Genomic DNA, 20,387 nt, shown 5'->3' with positions numbered 1-20,387 from the left:
TGTTTTCAGTCGGAGTCATGGTTATGGATCAATGCTACTTGGGAAATCCGTTTATAGTCTCCAGGAAAATCTGGAATGTGTTGGAAGAAAGTGTGGAGTCGGTGAGAGTCACACAATTTTTGTGTGTGTCTGCGAAGCAGAAGAAGCGTGTTTTGAAATATCAGAGTGGACTTTTTTCCTGCAGGGATTTTCGTAGCAGGGCACCCATCATGTGGGTTATTTCTGGGGTGGGACATATAACTGAAGACATTGATTGAGTGGACGGAGAAAACAAGTTCACTTCATCCATGCTACTGTTCTTTGATGTAGAGTCTCTCCCGTCTCATATAAAGTTAGGATTCATGAGATACCCTGTAAGAGCTTGAATTCCTGGAGTGACCTGTTAGGGTCACAGGTATCTTTGGTTATCACTACGGCAACAGCTTCCAGGAACGACACAATATTTACAATATTTACATCTTACAGTTATTCAGAAAATAAGCAAAAGGAATAGAACAACAATATGTACATAACTGCCTCCTGTCTGGAGGCGGTGAGAGAATTGGAAGGAATGAGTGGTGGGGAAGAAACAATGGTAGTAGAGCCACCACGACCAGTGAAGGTTTCTCATCAACTGAGGGATAGTGAAATGCTACATGTTAAAAAGGTGGACTTTGTATTATTTATTGCAATGGTCGTAAACTGTACAGAACAAGTGAAGAGGAAGTCCAAAGTCTAAAATTGGAATCATTGTGAATGGTGCTGACATTTTTTGTGGTCTTTGTGATTTCACAGCCAAGGCAGCGCAAGAAATCCTGTCGGTGAATGTAGGCCCATCACAGGCCCCTGAGGCTGTGAAGGGATGTATTTTGGAGTGGACTGTGATTAAAGGAGTCTGTTTTTTTTGTTTACATTTAAAAAAAAAAAAAAATGTTGATGTGTTTTATTTTGTATGATGTCGTTTTCCCGACAAAGTGAAGAATCTTGTAGTGTGTCTGTGCCACATCGTTTTAGAGTGCGCACCACTACATTGGCAACACAGACAACAAAAAACAACTGGAAAGATGGTCGTTTAATGTGAGCGGCTCAGCGATGTTAGGATTTTGAAAGACGTGTCGTGTCCACCCGGTTTACGTGAGAAGCCTGAGCTATTCAGGCAACCATAACCCATTTGAGAAACAATGTGTCTCTGAGCTCTCATGTGGGACATTTCTCTCCATTTTTCCGAACTCAAATGGACTTGAAACATTCCTTGAACCTAACTATCCTATAAGTAGCGCATGTTTTTGCACATGAACTTCCAACTTAGACTCAACTGCTGGGTCCTCTATCTTAACAGAAATTCGCTCACAAAATAAATCTACTCACCGTATGGTACCTCAAACACAGTTTACATTTGTCTTGTCCCTCCTCCCATCCATCCATCCCCCTTCTTTCCCTCCCCTCTCCCACACCCCACTCCTCTCTTCTCTCTCCCCCTCCCCCTCACTACCTCTAGGTGTGGCGGAGGTGATAGTGTTAATCGGTGGTCGCCAGGCCATCGGTATGAACCAGCGGTCTCTGACAGCGGTGACGTGTTTTAACCCTCAGAACAGTAAGTGGCACCCACTGGCCAGCCTGCCCTTCTACGACCGAGAGTTATTCAGCGTCATCTCAGCAGGGGACAACATCTACCTGTCAGGTAGGCTAATGATGAGGATTGCAACAAACACACACACTCTCACATAATGTCAACGTTTGGTATTCTTCCTATTATTTTAGATCTGTGTTCCTCCAGAGGTCCAACTGTTCTCTCTTCCACACTCCTACACAGAGTTAGACCTTGACATTGGACTCTGAAACGGCACTACTACGATTCGTCCTGCTGCATGTTCCCCTCTACCTCATTTCATATAAATGTAAATGTGTGTTGGGCCGGTGAACCTGGCCTATGTGTGTGTCTGTGGGGAGGCAGGCAGTCAGTGGGGAAATCAGCAGTGTACAGTAGTACTAACCATGGCTGAGGACTGTGCGTGTCCGTGCAGAGAATGAATGAAATGTCCACTCTGTTTGCTGCTTTCAAACCAAGCTACACTACATAGGCAAACATTGGCAGCAGAATGGTCCGTACTGAAGAGCTCAGTGACTTTCAACGTGGTACCGTCATCGCATGCCACCTTTCCAACGAGTCAGTTCGTCAAAATTTCTGCCCGGCTAGAGCTGCCCCGGTCAACTGTAAGTGCTGTTACTGTGAAGTGGAAACGTCTAGGTACAACAAAGGAGGTAGGCCACACAAGCTCACAGGACCTGCTGAAGTGCGTACGGTGGTAAATTTGTCTGTCCTCGCTTGCAACAGTGGTCCTTCTGTGGCTCAGTTGGTAGAGCATGGCGCTTGTAACGCCAGGGTAGTGGGTTCGATTCCCGGGACCACCCATACGTAGAATGTATGCACACATGACTGTAAGTCGCTTTGGATAAAAGCGTCAGCTAAATGGCATATATTATTATTATTATTATTATTATTATTATTATAACAGTCACTACCGAGTTCCAAACTGCCTCTGGAAGCAGCGTCAGCACAAGATCTGTTCGTCGGGAGTTAAATGAAATGGGTTTCCATGGCCGCACACAGGCCTAAGATCACTATGCGCAATGCCAAGCGTCGGCTGTAGTGTCGTAAAGCTCACCGCCATTAAACTGTGGAGCAGTGGAAACGAATTCTCTGGAGTGATGAATCACACTTCACCATCTGACAAGCCGACGGTCAAATCTGGGTTTGGTGGATGCCAGGAGAACGCTACCTGCCGAATGCATAGTCCCTACAGTAACGTTTGGCGGAGGAGGAATAATGGTCTAGGTCTGCTTGTCATGGTTCAGGCTAGGCCCTTTAGTTCCAGTAAAGGCTACAGCATCCAATGAAATTCTAGACGATTCTGTGCTTCCAACTTTGTGGCAACAGTTCGGGGACGGCCCTTTCCTGTTTCATCATGACAATGCCCCCGTCCACAAAGCGAGGTCCATACAGAAATTGTTTGTCAAGATCGTTGTGGGAGAACTTAACTGGCCTGCACAGAGCCCTGACCTCAACCCCATCGACCACCTATGGGATGAATTGGAACGCCGACTGCTAGCCAGGCCTAATCGCCTAATATCAGTGACTAACATCCCTAATGCTCTTGTGTCTGAATGGAAGCAAGCCCCTGCAGCAATGTTCCAACATCTAGTGGAAAGCCTTCCCAGAGGAGTGGAGGCTGTTAAAGCAGCAGGAGGGTCCAACTCCATATTAATGCCCATGACTTTAGAACGAGATGTTCGATGAGCAGGTGTCCACATAATGTAGGTTATGCTTGTAAAAATAAGGGGTCAATAAGTAAGTATGTTAAAAATACTGAGTTGAAGATAGTTTTTACTGGTTTCCAATGAGTAATTATTGAATCGTTGTAAGCTGGGGGCAAATGTAACAAGGTACCACCAAGATACCATCGCCCACTTGGTGATACCTTGTTACATTTGCCCCCAGCTTACAACGATTCAATAATGACTCATTGGAAACCAGTAAAAACTATCTTCAACTCAGTATTTTTAACATTTTGTTTCATGTATATCGAATTGTTTGCCAGAGTCTGATGTGACTGTAGCTGACTTGTGTCTTCTGTGTGTGTTTTAAGGTGGGACAGAGTCTGGTATGACGGTAACTGATGTGTGGTGCTACATGTCTCTATTGGACAATTGGAACCTGGTGTCTCGTATGACGGTGCCTCGCTGCAGACACAACAGTCTGGTGTACGACGGGAAACTCTATACCATTGGAGGACTGGGCGTGTCAGGAAACCTGAACCATGTAGAGAGGTAAGAGACACTGACACACTTGTACAGTATATGCTACTATATGTGCCTGTGGAGTGGAAACGACTGATTAAGTGGCTTAAGCTTGTAATGCTGCTCGTGTAGCAGCAAAGGAAGCTATGCTATGCTAACGAAACACGTTTGTAAAGTGCTCTGGGCTGGGAGCAGAGCGAGAAGACGAATATCCATTGTGTCACAGACTAAAGTACTATTCTATTTAAGTAGGACATTTAATGCAGGCTATACTTATACTGAAGTTATTTTAGTGTCTTATATGTTACGAGGTCACATCGACTTTTACTTTTTCAATCGAGCTCCTTATGTATTGATGTCCTTGGGCAGAAGGATGGGTATTGTATGTATGTCCCTGTGTGTGCAACTGTCTGGAGCTGTAGAAAAACGTTCAACTTGAAGGACGGTTAACGTCAAACTCAATTATTAGTGGTAAAAATCCATTTATGATCGGAAATAAACTCCTCCTTTCACGATAGTCTAACAATGAGACTGGAAACCTCTGAGGCAATATGAAAGGCGGTGGTAAAATGGCTTCATCTTCAGCTGCTCTCAACACAGTCTCACACTCACACACACAACTGGGGTAAAATGTCTTCATCTTCAGCTGCTCTCAGCCGGGCTGGGAAGATTAAACTGAGCAATCAAAAGAACATAACAGAACGTATTACAACAGGCCACCGCTGCTCATTACAGAATGGAGTGGCTCTCCCAAGCCCCTCTCTCTCTCAATGTGGCAGAATACACACACACACACACACACACACACACACACACACACACACACACACACACACACACACACACACACACACAAGAGATACCACACAGACACACACACACTGAAGCTGTTCTCTCTCCGTGTAACAGCAGTCTCTCAAATGGATTCATCTAATTTGATATGTCCCCATAACGCTGCCATGCTGTGTCATTAAGACTGTGTCTGGCTGGAATACTGAGCTCTGTAATGGAAACACGTTTGATTCCTCTGCCTCGAGTCGCAGCTCGTAATTGCAGACCTAACATTGTCCCCAGGCTAGAGTTGCTGGCACGTAGAGCCTGGTAACAGTGTGGGACTGTTTGGGACTTAGGGGGTGTGGATTTACTGAGTGACATGATAATCAATTCAAATTCTGAGCGAATCACACCACTATGAGACGTTGCTCCAAATCGTGGCGGAAAAGTGTTTATGTTGCACCACGGAGTAATAATTCCGCAGAACCCGAGGTAGAAGGAACATACAGCCGTTCATGCTAATTGGTAGCTAGCGTAACTCTGTTAGCCATCCTGTAACACTGTACATTCATGTTTTCAGATAGAAAAAGAAAAGACATGCAGTCAATGGCAGTTTGATAATGTATGTTGTGGTTGTGCAGGACACTATCCCATTAAAAAGTACAAGCGCAGGCTTTTTCGCCCCAATGGCAATGATGCGGAATGCTACAACTCCTGTAAGGCACTGGAGGAGATTGTTAGACCCATCTCTGTGGGAGATGGCTTGCCACTGGCAGTTTGCGAAAAACTCAAACTCTTCTTAGAAGATACTACAAAAGGCAGCTGTGAATTGGCGAGAAATGGCAGATTATTTAGAGAAAGATAGAGGAGATAGACTCATGGAATATCCACGATGGACAAGCTAACCTACTTCTCTTTGTTGCACACTAACACAAAAAAAAACATAATTGTCCCCCTGGGTGCAGCACACTTAGGGGGAGGATCTAAGGGTTGCTGTAAATGCTGATGGACTGAGAGACCAGTCAATTAAAACCGCCGGTTGTTTCGGCCGTTCTGAGGCACTCTGAAACCAGACGGAGCGACGGAGCGAGAGCCGGTTGATGGGCGAGATTATTGCAGACCTAGCAGTGCGTCTAGGCATTTGCAGCCGAACAAAGCTGCGGTGTGCATGCGTGTTTTAATGATGATGCTCAGAAACCCTCAGCCAGTCTCAATTATCAACAATTGTCAGTCAGCCTGAAACAGTCAAAAAGATCTGTTGCTTCGTTACCGGGGATGAATGGAGAAGGCAGAGGTGGAGAGTCAACTAAGAGTAAGGGCTTGAACAGTGAACAGAGTGGAGTGAACTACTAATGGACTTTCCTAAACAGCAGGAGACTCAATCTGTGCATAATGTCGCAGGGTTGAGGAACATACGAAAAGTTACTTCAGTGCTGTGTCTTGTCTTATCTGAGTGGTTGAAGTGTGTGTGTGTGTGTGTGTGTGTGTGTGTGTGTGTGTGTGTGTGTGTGTGTGTGTGTGTGTGTGTGTGTGTGTGTGTGTGTGTGTGTGTGTGTTTCCATGCTGCGTGGCTTACCGGTTGTAATTGCTCCCCAGGTAGCCGAGAGCTCCTTGTCTGAAGGATATTTATACTCCCAGCGTCACAAACTCAGCAATTTACACACCCGGTGTCGTTAAGCCATTTATAGTCATTTCCTTCCAGTATGGCTGGGCCAGCTAAGCATATGGATTTCTCATCAAAACATGACAGGACTTGAACTGTTGCTCTCTAAAGACTTCTCACTGCCGTCTCACAGTCAGTCTCTCATTTGCTATCTAGCATATGAACATATGGTGGTAGAGTAGGTCTGTCTGTTGGTGGCCATCCGTCATTAAAATGGATAGAAACTGCCACACGCTGCGCTTGCAAAGTACAGTCCAGTGCATTTTGCAAACAGCTCCAGGGTTGGGGTCAATTCCATTTCAATTCCAGCCCTTTCAGGAAGCAAACTGAAATCCCAATTCCAATTATGTTCAACACTTTTCAATTTAAGAAAATGTGGAATTGGAATTTGGTTTACTTTGTGGAATTGACCCCAACAGTGGTCAGCTCTCCATCCAATTGACCATATTTTGGTTCTTCCCAGCATTATTGTGTAGGATGGCGTTTTGCGCAGTTTGGTTGAGTTGTCGTCAGTGGTCTGTCTTGTCTACCTACTGTATCTGTCTATCTGTTTGATGTAGTGTTGTGTGATTTTATATAGTGGTGTGTGTGAGTGGCTGGTTTAGTATGCTGTATGCTCTACCAGCCCTACCAGCAGACTAACTGGGCCTCTGCCCTGATGCTCTGCAGCCAGAGTTGATTTGCTCCACTCAGACACTGATTGGCATGCCTGATTGAGGTTTGTTTACAGGCCTGTCTCCCAGTGTGAGTGTGAGTGTGTATGTGTGTCCATGCATGCGTGTGTGTGTCTCTACCCATCTCATTTGTCAGTCAAGACCTTAGCACCCAACCTCGGCGCCTCCACCCGCCCTGCCTCCTAATTTGTAGCCCGGGCGTCCATCTTGCTCTTGGTTTCACGGCTCCTAACCGTGAAATTCTCCTACGTTCATGATGTCCTCAATCAGTCTGTCTCAGGGCCGCTGCCCTTTTTTTTATACCAGCTCAGCAGGAAACCACAGCAACAGTCTACTGTATCTGCGTCACTCACATCATATGTATTCTACACACCCCTCTCAATAGACTAGGAATGACGCTAGTCAGTAGGAGCCGAAGACCTAAGAAGAAGTTGACAAGGTGTCTGCAACAGATAATGATCTTGAGAAAACCAAAATACATTCTCTGGGAGTGTTTAGGGTCCGACCTTATTTTTCACCTAGTCAAGGCAGGTCCCTATAAGATGGATGACAAAGTATTCAGCACGCAGTACAACCTTAGATACCTGATTGTGAGTTACAACAGCACTATAGTGCACCAGCACGTTGAACTGCTAGGCAACCTTATTGCTGCGTTTGAATAATCATGATTCAATGACTTGTCAATCCCAGATGGGTTTTGTTTTATTAATGGAGCACAATGTACAGGCAGACAGGCACGTTCCATTGTCAGTTTATATTGAATGAAGATTAGTAGATAGCAACATGTACTTAATAGGTACCTGGTCAGTTGTCCAACTGAATGTATTCAACTGAAATGTGTCTTCTGCATTTAAGCCAACTGTTCTGAAACAGAGAGGTGCGGGAGGCTGCCTTAATCGACGTCTTTGGCGCCCGGGGAACAGCGGGTTAAACGGCAGATTTTTACCTTGTCAGCGCGGGGATTCGATCCAGCAACCTTCCGGTTACTGGCCCAATGCTCTAACCACTAGGCTACCTAATACAGTGATATGGTGTGTAGTTGAACAAGCCTAGTGTTCTCTTAAGTCTAGACTCTAGTACAGGGTTTTCCAATCTCATCCTCCGGGACCACCAGTCCAGTCTTTGCACATGTTCGTTCTATTCCAACCACAACGACAACTGATTGAACTTGTCAACTGATCGTCATTGCTTTTGATGAGGTGAATCAGGTGTTCGATAGAGAACAACATCCCTGAGGGACTGGTAAAGAAGTGGAGATGGTTTTGTTACTCGGCTGCATTAGAAATGTCTCTTCCCTGTAAAGAGTTGGAATGTTTTTTGGTTGTGTTTTCTTTTTGTTTTGTTCCATTGCTGTGCCGCCCAGTGAGTTTCAATTCCGTTCTGATGAGGTGAATTTCACTTTCTCCGTGTCGTGTGCGTGTGTGCGTGTGTGCGTGTGTGCGTGTGTGCGTGTGTGCGTGCGTGTGTGTGTGTGTGAAGGTTAGACTTTCTTGGCCTTTCACAGAGGTAAATGTTAAATGTATATTTTCACAACATTTCATATTCATACCCCTTGACTTATTCCACATTGTTGTTACAGCCTGAATTCAAAATGGATTAAGTAGATTTGTTTTACCCATCTACACACAATATCCCATAATGACAAAGTGAAAGCATGTTTGTAGATTTTTTTTTTTCGCACCAAAATATCTAATTTCGTAAGTATTCACATCCCTGAGTAGGTCTCAAAGAGCTTTCCACACCTGGATTTTGCAACATCTGCCCATTATTTAAAGTTCTAACCTAAATGGCTCCCAATCAAATACAAAAATGCACTGTCATGTTAACAAACAACATATTTATTTTGTATTTAACGACACAAGTCAGTTAAAGAACAAATTCTTATTTACAATGACGACCTACCCCGACCAAGCATTAACCCGGACGACGCTGGGACAATTATGCGCCGCCCTATGGGACTCCCAATCACGGCCGGTTGTGATACAGCCTGGCATCGAACCAGGGTCTGTGGTAACGCCGCGAGCACCAAGATGCCGCTGTGCCACTCGGGAGCCCCCCTAAAAACAGGACAGGTCAAAGGAAAATTGACAATATGGAAAGGACCATCACAACTGTTGTCCAGGAGTTTTACTATTTCAAGTTTGTATCCGGCAAATTTTTTGACATGCTGATCATGTTGAAAGAAATAATATTTCTGCATTTCCCACAGTGTAAACACATTGCAAATAGGCTCACCATAACTCCTCGTGAAGTTGGGTAGCATATAATAATAATAAAGCCTGCTTTACAAATCGTGGGCCTCCCACACGGATGGGCATTCATAAAATGAATATTTTGTCCGGTCTGGACCAACGTTGCTTGGCCCAAACATAGACGTCTATAAATTGTCATTTTAACTTTCATTCAGAACCAAAAATGAGCCTGATTTCAACGTCTAGAAAATGCGTATTTTCAACGTCCTGGAAAAGATGTATTTAAAACGTACGGAAATACGTATTTTCATCTTTCACTCAGAACCTAACTTACACTTCTGGAAAATACGAATTTTAGATGTCTTTTTAATATTGTTACGGGCACTATTTTAGTTTTGCAGGGTAGATTAATGATGGAATAAAATCTAAAAAATATTTTTTAGAATAAGGCTGTAATGTAGCAAACTGTGGAAAAGGGGATGGGGTCTGAATAGTTTCCGAATGCGCTGTATGTTGTGTAGTGGTTGACCTTGCCCCGCTCTGGCCTTCTGTCTTGTCCCAATAAAAATGTCTAACTTTTCTTCTCAGAAAAACGGTTGTTGCAAACTTCTACATTAGGTGTTTCTTTTCAGGCCAGTCTCCAGCATTGGACAAAAGAGCACTGTGTAATAATCAACCTTTGTATCAATTCATATTAAATGTAAATTGCAATGTTTTTTTTCTTTTTTCCCCTCTTCCATCCTCTACCCACACTCTATTCCAGAGAGGACAGTGCATTATAGTCCATATCTTTATCGTGTCTCTACAGTGTGTGTTCAAACTCAGTGAGATACTCACACATTCAGCTAGACACACACACACACACACACACACACACACACACACACACACACACACACACACACACACACCGGTTGGGAAAGGTATTCAGGGCATTCAGCCGCCAGTCAGACCGAGAGAAAGGACATTGTGCGTGCACGTGTGTGGTGGTGTGCGTGCTTACATTCTTGTGTACGTCCATCCTTGAATGTGTGTGTTTGATCCCTATGGTCCATTGAGGAAAAGAGTGTTGGACTGTTCACGCCTGTCCCGGTCTCCTCTGTCTCTGCTCTATAGAAGGCCCAGTCTCCACTCAGTGTAGTTGTATAGAAGCTCTACTCAGCCTGGCTGTATAGAGTGGTTGTGACAGTAATCGGCTCCATTGTCTGCCTGCTAGAGAAAGCTGTCAAGCCATTGTGAGAGATACGCCCCCACTTATTTATCCCATTCTACACACACACACACACACACACACACACACACACACACACACACACACAAGCTCCCATTCACCTCTAGACACACCGTTGCCCTGCAAACACATACACATACAGGTATGCATGATACATACACTCACAGATATATATACACACACACACACACACACACACACACACACACACACACACACACACACACACACACACACACACACACACACACACACACACAAGCTCCCATTCACCTCAAGACACACCGTTGCCCTGCAAACACATACACATACAGGTATGCATGATACATACACTCACAGATATATACACACACACACACACACTCTTCCATTTAAACACTCATTCATGCACACACTTACACCGTTCATACACTGGCATGGGCACACACCCTCCTTTGCTGACAGCACCCATGTAGCACTGAGAAAAACTGCTGCACTGCAAACCAAACCCCTCCAGCCTCTTTCCCCTGTCTCCTTTTCCTAATGTGGCATGTTGATGAGCTGTTTGCTAGTGCCTGTGTTTTGGCTTGGTGCTGGGAGGGGTGTGTGCTGCCCTCTGTAGCCCAACGGCAGAGCTCCGTGATGAGGTAAAGTTAGTTCCAGACCCCTGCTGTGGAGGTCCCCCCCTACAGAGCTAATCCTCAACTCCCCAGGATTAACAACTTCACAACCCTGTCCCCTACTGTGCAGTCAAGTCTCTGCCTTACCGCCTTCCTGCTAATCCCCCCCCACCCCCCATTTCTTTCCACTCTCTCCCCTACTTTTTACACTCCGCTTTCCCACTCAGCCCCTTCCTCGCTGTTTACTTTCTTCCACTCCCAAAACACATTCTTGCTCCATCTACCTTTTGCCCTAACCTTGCACTCTTTCTGCCCTCTTCTTCTCTCTCCTCTCCTTCTTCCCCCTCCTCTCTCCTCTCCTTCTTCCCCCTCCTCTCTCCTCTCCTTCTTCCCCCTCCTCTCTCCTCTCCTTCTTCCTCCTCCTCTCTCCTCTCCTTCTTCCACCTCCTCTCTCCTCTCCTTCTTCCACCTCCTCTCTCCTCTCCTTCTTCCTCTTCCTCTCTCCTCTCCTTCTTCCCCCTCCTCTCTCCTCTCCTTCTTCCCCCTCCTCTCTCCTCTCCTTCTTCCCCCTCCTCTCTCCTCTCCTTCTTCCCCCTCCTCTCTCCTCTCCTTCTTCCCCCTCCTCTCTCCTTCTTCCTCCTCCCTCTCCTCTCCCTCCTCCTCTCTCCTCTCCTTCTTCCCCCTCCTCTCTCCTCTCCTTCTTCCCCCTCCTCTCTCCTCTCCTTCTTCCCCCTCCTCTCTCCTCTCCTTCTTCCCCCTCCTCTCTCCTCTCCTTCTCCCTCCTCCTCTCTCCTCTCCTTCTTCCCCTCCTCTCTCCTCTCCTTCTTCCCCTCCTCTCTCCTCTCCTTCTTCCTCCTCCACTCTCCTCTCCTTCTTCCACCTCCTCTCTCCTCCCCTTCTTCCCCCTCCTCTCTCCTCTCCTTCTTCCTCCTCCTCTCCTTCTTCTCTCTCCTCTCCTTCTTCCCCCTCCTCTCTCCTCTCCTTCTTCCTCCTCCTCTCCTTCTTCTCTCTCCTTCTTTCTCCTTCTTCTCTCTCCTTCTTCCTCCTCCTCTCTCCTCTCCTTCTTCCCCCTCCTCTCTCCTCTCCTTCTTCCTCATCCTCTCTCCTCTCCTTCTTTCTCTCATCCCTCTCGCCTCTCCTTCTTTCTCTCATCCCTCTCTCTCTCTGCTGTATAAATGGGTATGAAGGCCAATTCAGCTGAAAGCCCCTTCATCCTTCACTAATTATCAACCTCTCCTCTCTCTGTCTGTATTTCCCCTCTACCCCAGATGTATGGATGTGTTTGTGACCGTAGGGGGGGTGTGTGTGTGTGTGTGTGTGTGTGTGTGTGTGTGTGTGTGTGTGTGTGTGTGTGTGTGTGTGTGTGTGTGTGTGTGTGTGTGTGTGTGTGTGTGTGTGTGTGTGTGTGTGTGTGTGTGTGTGTGTGTGTGTGTGTGTGTGTGAGTAAGTGTTTGACCTTAGGCTGTGCTTTGCCAGCTCTGTGGGGTGGCTATATGCGTCTCTGATTTAGTCTCCGGTGCCGGGAGGGAGGAAGAACGTCCCAAAAAGTGTAAGAATCATCTTTCTTTCTCTCCTCATCTCTTCCTTCATCTCGCTCTCTCCATCTTTTCGTTGATCTTTTTACCTCTCTCGCACCACTCTCCCTTCATCTCTCTCTTACATAGTATTGAGCTGTTGTAGTATACTTGATGGCTATATTAAAGCCAGATCATCTGAGTTATCCCTGACACACCAGCTTCCTCTTTCACAAGGAGGGCCTGAGGGTGTGTGTGTGTGTGTGTGTGTGAAGGCCTGAGGTTTGTGTAGGAGGGGATGATAAAACGGGGATGTCTGGGGAGGCCTTTCACCGTCCCTCGTGGGGTTCCAGGCGACATCCAGAGATATAGGCATGGCTGAGATGGGTGGGCTAGGCCTCGGGCTGGGGAGATTATTAGTGGAGGGGAGAGGGTGAGTGGAGATGAGACAGGGAGGTAATGGGTGTGTGTATGTGTGTGCTTGTGTTTTACCAGGCTAATAAACGACTAGCAGCCGGTTTTGGGTGATTTCCAAGTTTTACCAGCAGACTAATCTTTTCTTTGTCTCTCTCCTCCACCTCCCTCGCTCCCCCCTCTTCCCACCTCCCTCTCTCCCCCTTCTTCCCACCTCCCTCTCTCCCCCTTCTTCCCACCTCCCTCTCTCCCCCCTCTTCCCACCTTCCTCTCTCCTCTCCACCCTCTTCCCACCTCTCTCTCTCCCCCCTCTTCCCACCTCCCTCTCTCCCCCCTCTTCCCACATCCCTCTCTCCCCCCTCTTCCCACCTCCTTCTCTCCCCCCTCTTTCCACCTCCCTCTCTCCTCTCAACCCTCTTTCCACCTCCCTCTCTCCTATCCTCTTAGCATTCTACAGATCATTAGAAACATCTCAGGGCTGTAAAGAAAGTAGAAAAGGAAAGAAGAGAAAGACCAGACTGACAGGAAGAAAGATAGAGACATTAAGCTACAGCTCACACTTCTATGCTAAAGACAAATTGTTGTTCAATATTTAGTTTATCAATAGATGATTGTGTTTCTATCTCCTACCTTGGTAAAGGCTCTGCGATTAAATAGGCTATGATGTCGCATTCCTATCGCACAGCAACATGTCTTCTGGTCGGATGAAACAAAAATAGAACTGTTTGGCCATAATGACCATCGTTATGTATGGAGGAAAAGGGGGGTGCTTGCAAGCCGAAGAACACCATCCCAACCGTGAAGCACGGGGTGGCAGTATCATGTTGTGGAGGTGCTTTGCTGCAGGAGGGACTGTTGTCTTCAGGAAATAGATGGCATCATGAGGATGGAGAACTATGTGGATATATTGAAGCAACATCTCAAGACATCAGTCAGGAAGTTAAAGCTTGGTCTCAAATGGGTCTTCCAAATGGACAATGACCCCAAGCATACTTACAAAGTTGTGGCAAAATGGCAACAAAGTCAAGGTATTGGAGTGGCCATCATAAAGCCCTGACCTCAATCCCATAGAACAATTGTGGGCAGAACTGATAAAGTGTGTGTGAGCAAGGAGGCCTACAAACCTGACTCGGTTAGACCAACTCTGTCAGGAGGAATGGGCCAAAATTCACCCAACTTATTGTGGAAGGCTATCCGAAACGTTTGACCCAAGTTGCATGAATACTATTTAGTCAAAGCTAACTATTAGAGACATATTCTGGTATTTTTGTTGTGTGTGCAAATAGAATCATCTTTCATATCAGTATTTACTGTCTGCCTGTTATCTTCAATATGTTTCACAATATTATTCAGTACATGTCATTTTACAGGTATTATGAGCATATAAGCAGTTAACACATTCATTTACATACAGCACCAGTCAAATGTTTGAAAATGTTTTTCCTATTTCTTTCTACTATTGTTACGGTAAATGAGTGATGAGGTGTGGAGTCAGGCGCAGAGAGCAAAAGATGTGGGGAAAAAAGACCCTTTAATGTCCCGGAAACATAACATGAACAAAAGTGGAAACACAAATGAACAGAAATATAAACGGACAGCGTGAAGCCCAAATGCAAACAAAAATACGCTCAAACAACAAAACAGACGAACAAGCCCGCACGAAACAGAAGCGGGCTGAACAGACTATATATAACCCTACCCTAACAACCAAACAAGAAACAGGTGCTACCAATTAGACAGAACTAAACGAACACAGAACAACGGGTCGGCGATAGCTAGTAGACCGGCGACGACGACCGCCGAGCGCCACCCGAACGAGAAGGGGAGTCACCTTCGGTAATATTCGTGACAACTATTTTCTAAATTGTAGAATAAGAGTGAGGACATCAAAACTATGAAATAACACATATGGAATCATGTAGTAACCAAAAAAATGTTAAACTAATCAAAATATATTTTATATTTGAGATTCTTCAAAGTAGCCACCCTTTGGCTTGATGACAGCTTTTGTATTTCTATGGCAGTATTTTTATTTGTTTTACCCCATTTTTCTCCCCAATTTTGTGGTATCCAATTGTTAGTCGTTACTGTCTTGACTCATCGCTACAAATCCCGCTCGGGAGAGACGAAGGTCGAGAGCCATGCGTCCTCTGAAACACAACCCAACCAAGCCGCACTGCTTCTTAACACAGCGTGCATCCAACCCGGAAGCCAGCCACACCAATGTGTCGGAGGAAACACCATACGCCTAGCGACCTGGTCAGCGTGCACTGCGCTCAGCCCGCCACAGGAGTCGCTGGTGCGTGATGAGACAAGGATATCCCTACCGGCCAAGCCCTCCCTAACCCGGACAGCGCTAGGCCAATTGTGCGTCGCCCCAAGGACCTCCCGGTCGCGGCCGGCTGCGACAGAGCCTGGGCTCGAACCCAGAACCCAGACCACTGCGCCACCCGCGAGGCCTAAGAGTCAGTATTCTTTACGGTTATTACGGTGACCACAATAATTTGGTTGGCCAATTACCTTTATTCAACATTCCATAACCATCACAGCCCTAGATGCAGCCATTTGCTGTTAGTGAGAAGAGCGAAAATCTATACATTTTATTTTTGGAATCTAAAATAATTAGACATAGGAATCTATGGGTTCATATTCCTAAAGTAGCCATACAACAAATTACCACGTGCATCTCCCGCTTAATTGGGCATATAGTAGCCTAGTAAATAGATAAACTATGCATTTCAAGTTTTGCTGTATGCAAAATGGTTTACAGCCTACAGGTTAATTTCACAGGTGACCAGACAGTTCATCTTTTACTTTGAAGTACAGTTGAAGTCAGAAGTTTACATACACCTTAGCCAACTACATTTTATCTCAGTTTTTCATAATTCCTGACATTTAATCCTAGTAAAAATTCCCTGTTTTATGTCAGTTAGGATCACCACTTTGTTTTAAGAATGCGAAATGTCAGAATAATAGTAGAGAATTATTTATTTCAGCTTTTATTTCTTTCATCACATTCCCAGTGGGTCAGAAGTTTACATACACTCAATTAGTATTGGTAGCATTGCCTTTAAATTGTTTAATGGGCAACTCAAACCCCTGGTAGAGCATATTTCCTAAAATTACGAAATAAACTCATCGTTCTTAAATAATGTTTTAGAGCTCAACAACATTTTACAGTCTTATAATTTCCCATTTTATACACAATGCTGAAAATGTGTGCTTAGGTTCGGTTTTGCTAACGTTCACTTCCTGGTTTTCGACCATATTTGAATGTGGTTTGGTTTTTAGTACAGGACTCCGACAATGAAAACCACGTGATTATTTTACTCAATGGCATTGGTTGAGATGATAAAATATGCCAAACAAAATTCTTGTTTAATTTTAAAGGGTTAAGAGTTCGTATTACCACTGAAAAGGACTCAACCACACAAATGCCCAGCCGTCCCATCTTCAGTCAGCTGATTTATTTTTATTTGACCTTTATTTTATTTTCATCTATTTTTTTATCTTCATCCATGACCTTTAGTTATATGGTAATAGTGCCAGCCTAGCTGCATCTTGTTTGCCATTTGCACAAAATTCTTACATTTCTGCTTGCAGTACAATACTTCAACCACTAGAAAATGTGTGTTCGCACAAAGGACATTCTCAAGTTCAGTTTTTATAAATGTCAACTTTTGCTGGAAATCTGGTCCTAGCAGGTTTTGGGGAATAATGTGTACATGTGTGTGTTCTCCCTAGTGTGTGTGTGTGTGTGTGTGTGTGTGTGTGCGGATTGAGAATAAGTAATTGGTGTGTGACCTACAGTGATTTTGCATGTCCTACTTGACGCCCACATCCAATTAAACTGGCATACCGTCTCTCTCTCTCTCTCTCTATCTCACACATACACACACACACACACACACACACACACACTTTGTCTCCAGTCCTCTCTTGACTGTTTCAAGGTGCCCTCTCAACAGTCTCAAATGAGTGTTATGGTTGGCGGAGGATGCCAGAGTAGCAGCAAGGGTCTGGAGTGTGCTGTCCCCCCCTCCTCCCCCTACACACAGATATGGACAGACTGCGGTTTACAGGGCAGCTTGTATTATGGGTAAATCTGGGAGGGCCAGTGTAGACAGTCCGGCATTAGATGGTGACAGGGCTTGTGTGTGTGTGTGTGTGTGTGTGTGTGTGTTGTGTGTGTGTGTGTGTGTGTGTGTGTGTGTGTGTGTGTGTGTGTGTGTGTGTGTGTGTGTGTGTGTGTGTGTGTGTGTGTAAGAGTCCAGGGCTGCCTCCAGCCTTTTGGGGCCCTAAGCAACATTTGGTTGGGCGGCCCCCCACCTTGTGCAAAAAAAAAAACATTTTATAGTGGCCTCCCTCTTGACCTTTGAGAGCAAACTTTACACTGAATTTTTTTAAGGGCAACATGTAAATTGTTGGTCCCATGTTTCATGAGCTGAAATAAAAAAATCCCTGATATTTTCCATATGCACAAAAAGCTTATTTCTCTCAAATGTGCACAAATTAGTTTACATCTCTATTAGTGAATATTTCTCCTTTGCCAATATAATCCATCCACCTGACAGGTGTGACATATCAAGAAGCTGCTTAAACAACATTACACAGGTGCACCTTGTGCTGAGGACAAAAAAAAGGCCACTTTAAAATGTGTAGGTTTGTCACCCAACAAAATGCTACATATGTCTCATTTTTTGAGGGAGCGTGCAATTGGCATGCTGACTGCAGGAATGTCCACCAGAGATGTTGCCAGATAATTTAATGTTAGTTTCTCTACCATAAACTGCCTCCAAAGTTGTTTTAGAGAATTTAGTAGTATGTCCAACGGGCCTCACAACCTCAGACCACCATGCCAGCCCAGGACCTCCACATCCGGCTTCTTGAAACACACTCAAGGATTGTCTGGGGGGGTGCCATGGATTATTTTGGTCTGTAATAAAGCCCTTTTGTGGAGAAAAACAAATTCTGATTGGCTGGGCCTGGCTCCCCAGCCCAGTCATGTGAAATCCGTAGATTAGGGCCTAATACATTTAATTGACTGATTTCCTTATATGAACTGTAACTCAGTAAAATATTTGAAATTGTTGGAAGTTGTGTTTATAGTTTTGTTCAGTATAGTTTTAAAGTTCATTTCCTGCAATTCTACACATTTTACCATGGGGCGGAAAGAAAAACATTGCCATTTTTTTCCCATGAAGTGGAGATACATTTTCTTAGTAATTTCCTGCAATGACTAATATGTTAATGTTAATATGATATCTGAATGACTAAAAAAAATCTATGGGGCCCCTGGGCACATGCCCTGCATGCCCGGTTGGTATTTGGCCATGGTTACTACAAGTTTATACACTTGTACATTTGGTACACCTTCCTAATATTTGGTTGCGACACACCCCTCCACCCTTTTGCCCTCAGAACAGCCTCAATTCGTCGGGGCATGGACTCTCCAAGGTGTCCAATGCTTCCCACAGTTGTGTCAAGATGGCTGGATGTCCTTTGGGTGTTGGACCATTCTTGAAACGCACGGGAAACTGTTGAGTGTGAAAAACCCAGCAGCGTTGCAGTTCTTGACACACTCAAACCGGTGCGCCTGGCACTTCCCAACACATCCCGTTCAAAGGCACTTGAATCTTTTGTCTTGCCCATTCACCCTCTGAATGGCACAATTACACAATCCATGTCTCAATTGCGTCAAGGCTTGAAAAGTATTATTTGACATGTCTCCTCCCCTTCATCTACACTGATTTGAAGTGGATTAAACAATAAGGGATCATATCTTTCACCTGGATTCACCTGGTCATTCTACAGTACCAGTCAAAGATTTGGACACACCTACTCATTCCAGGGTTTTTCTTTACTTTTACTATTTTGTAGAATAATAGTGAAGACTTCAAAACTATGAAATGACACATATGGAATCACGTAGTAACCAAAAAAGTGTTGTAAACAAATATTTAATATTTGAGGTTCTTCAAAGTGGCCACCCTTTGCCTTGATGACAGCTTTGCACACTCTTGGCATTCTCTCAACCAGTTTCTGACTCTTAGTGACTCGATCAGAAGAACAGGAGGAGGGGAAAACACATCCAAGATAGTGATATGACAGCCGTCCGTTTTAGGTACCTGCCTGATGTATCGGAAATAAATATTACCTACTGAATAGACTCTCAGCAATAGGGCTACTGCCATTCTTTGATCCTGTTGGCTTTGATTACATGACTGAAGTTTCTGCTACGAAGCAGAATGCATTTTCTTGTCCAAGTAAACCAAGGTCACTATAAATTGTGATTCATGGATGGATACCAACTCAGTAGCCTAGTGGTTAGTGTCCGCACTAATATAGGAAGGTTAGGAGTTCGATCCCTGGACTCAATCTCTGCTTAACACTAAGAAAGATTGGTGGTAAAGGCCCTGCGATGGGACTAGCGTCCTGTCCAGGGGGTGTACTTGTACATCAAGCTGCCTCATGCTACAGAAACAGGCTAGAGGCTCCTGCTCCTATGAGATGTTCCGAAGGTTACTTAGCACAATACTAACTTATTTACAAGTCCCTTACAGAGCCTAACACATCTGTCTGTCTCATATACGGACAGACACACGCGCGCATGCACGGACAGACACACGCGCGCATGCACGGACAGACACACGCGCGCATGCACGGACAGACACACGCGCGCATGCACGGACAGACACACGCGCGCATGCACGGACAGACACACGCGCGCATGCACGGACAGACACACGCGCGCATGCACGGACAGACGCGCGCGCATGCACGGACAGACGCGCGCATGCACCGGACAGACGCGCGCGCATGCACACCGGACAGACGCGCGCATGCACCGGACAGACGCGCGCATGCACCGGACAGACGCGCGCATGCACCGGACAGACGCGCGCATGCACCGGACAGACACACGCGCGCATGCACCGGACAGACGCGCGCATGCACGGACAGAGACGCGCGCATGCACCGGACAGACGCGCGCGCATGCACGGACAGACACACGCGCGCATGCACGGACAGACACACGCGCGCATGCACGGACAGACACACGCGCGCATGCACGGACAGACACACGCGCGCATGCACGGACAGACACACGCGCGCATGCACGGACAGACACACGCGCGCATGCACGGACAGACACACGCGCGCATGCACGGACAGACACACGCGCGCATGCACCGGACAGACGCGCGCGCATGCACCGGACAGACGCGCGCATGCACCGGACAGACGCGCGCGCATGCACCGGACAGACGCGCGCGCATGCACGGACAGACGCGCGCGCATGCACGGACAGACGCGCGCGCATGCACCGGACAGACGCGCGCGCGCATGCACGGACGCGCGCATGCACCGGACAGACGCGCGCGCGCATGCACCGGACAGACGCGCGCGCGCGCATGCACCGGACAGACGCGCGCGCGCGCATGACACGGACAGATGCACCGGGCGCGCGCGCGCATGCACGGACAGACAGCGCGCGCGCATGCACCGGACAGACGCGCGCGCGCATGCACCGGACAGACGCGCGCGC

General features: G+C 46.2%; 1 protein-coding gene across 3 annotated transcripts in view; it reads left to right on the top strand.

Annotated features, from left to right (window-relative positions):
* LOC118398396 (kelch-like protein 29) overlaps window positions 1-20,387 on the top strand; it is a 355,602-nt gene that overhangs the window by 302,492 nt on the left and 32,723 nt on the right. For all 3 annotated transcript variants that reach the window (XM_035793685.2, XM_035793683.2, XM_035793684.2), the window contains exons 11-12: window positions 1,478-1,660; window positions 3,627-3,807. In XM_035793685.2, coding sequence (XP_035649578.1) covers window positions 1,478-1,660; window positions 3,627-3,807 — 364 coding nt within the window. The remainder of the gene's footprint in view (window positions 1-1,477; window positions 1,661-3,626; window positions 3,808-20,387) is intronic.

The sequence above is a fragment of the Oncorhynchus keta genome, chromosome 19 (genome assembly GCF_023373465.1).
Source record: "Oncorhynchus keta strain PuntledgeMale-10-30-2019 chromosome 19, Oket_V2, whole genome shotgun sequence".
In the NCBI taxonomy this organism is placed as follows: Eukaryota; Metazoa; Chordata; class Actinopteri; order Salmoniformes; family Salmonidae; genus Oncorhynchus; species Oncorhynchus keta.
The sequence above is the reverse complement of the archived record's forward strand: the minus strand, read 5'-3'. Positions and strand labels throughout refer to the sequence as shown.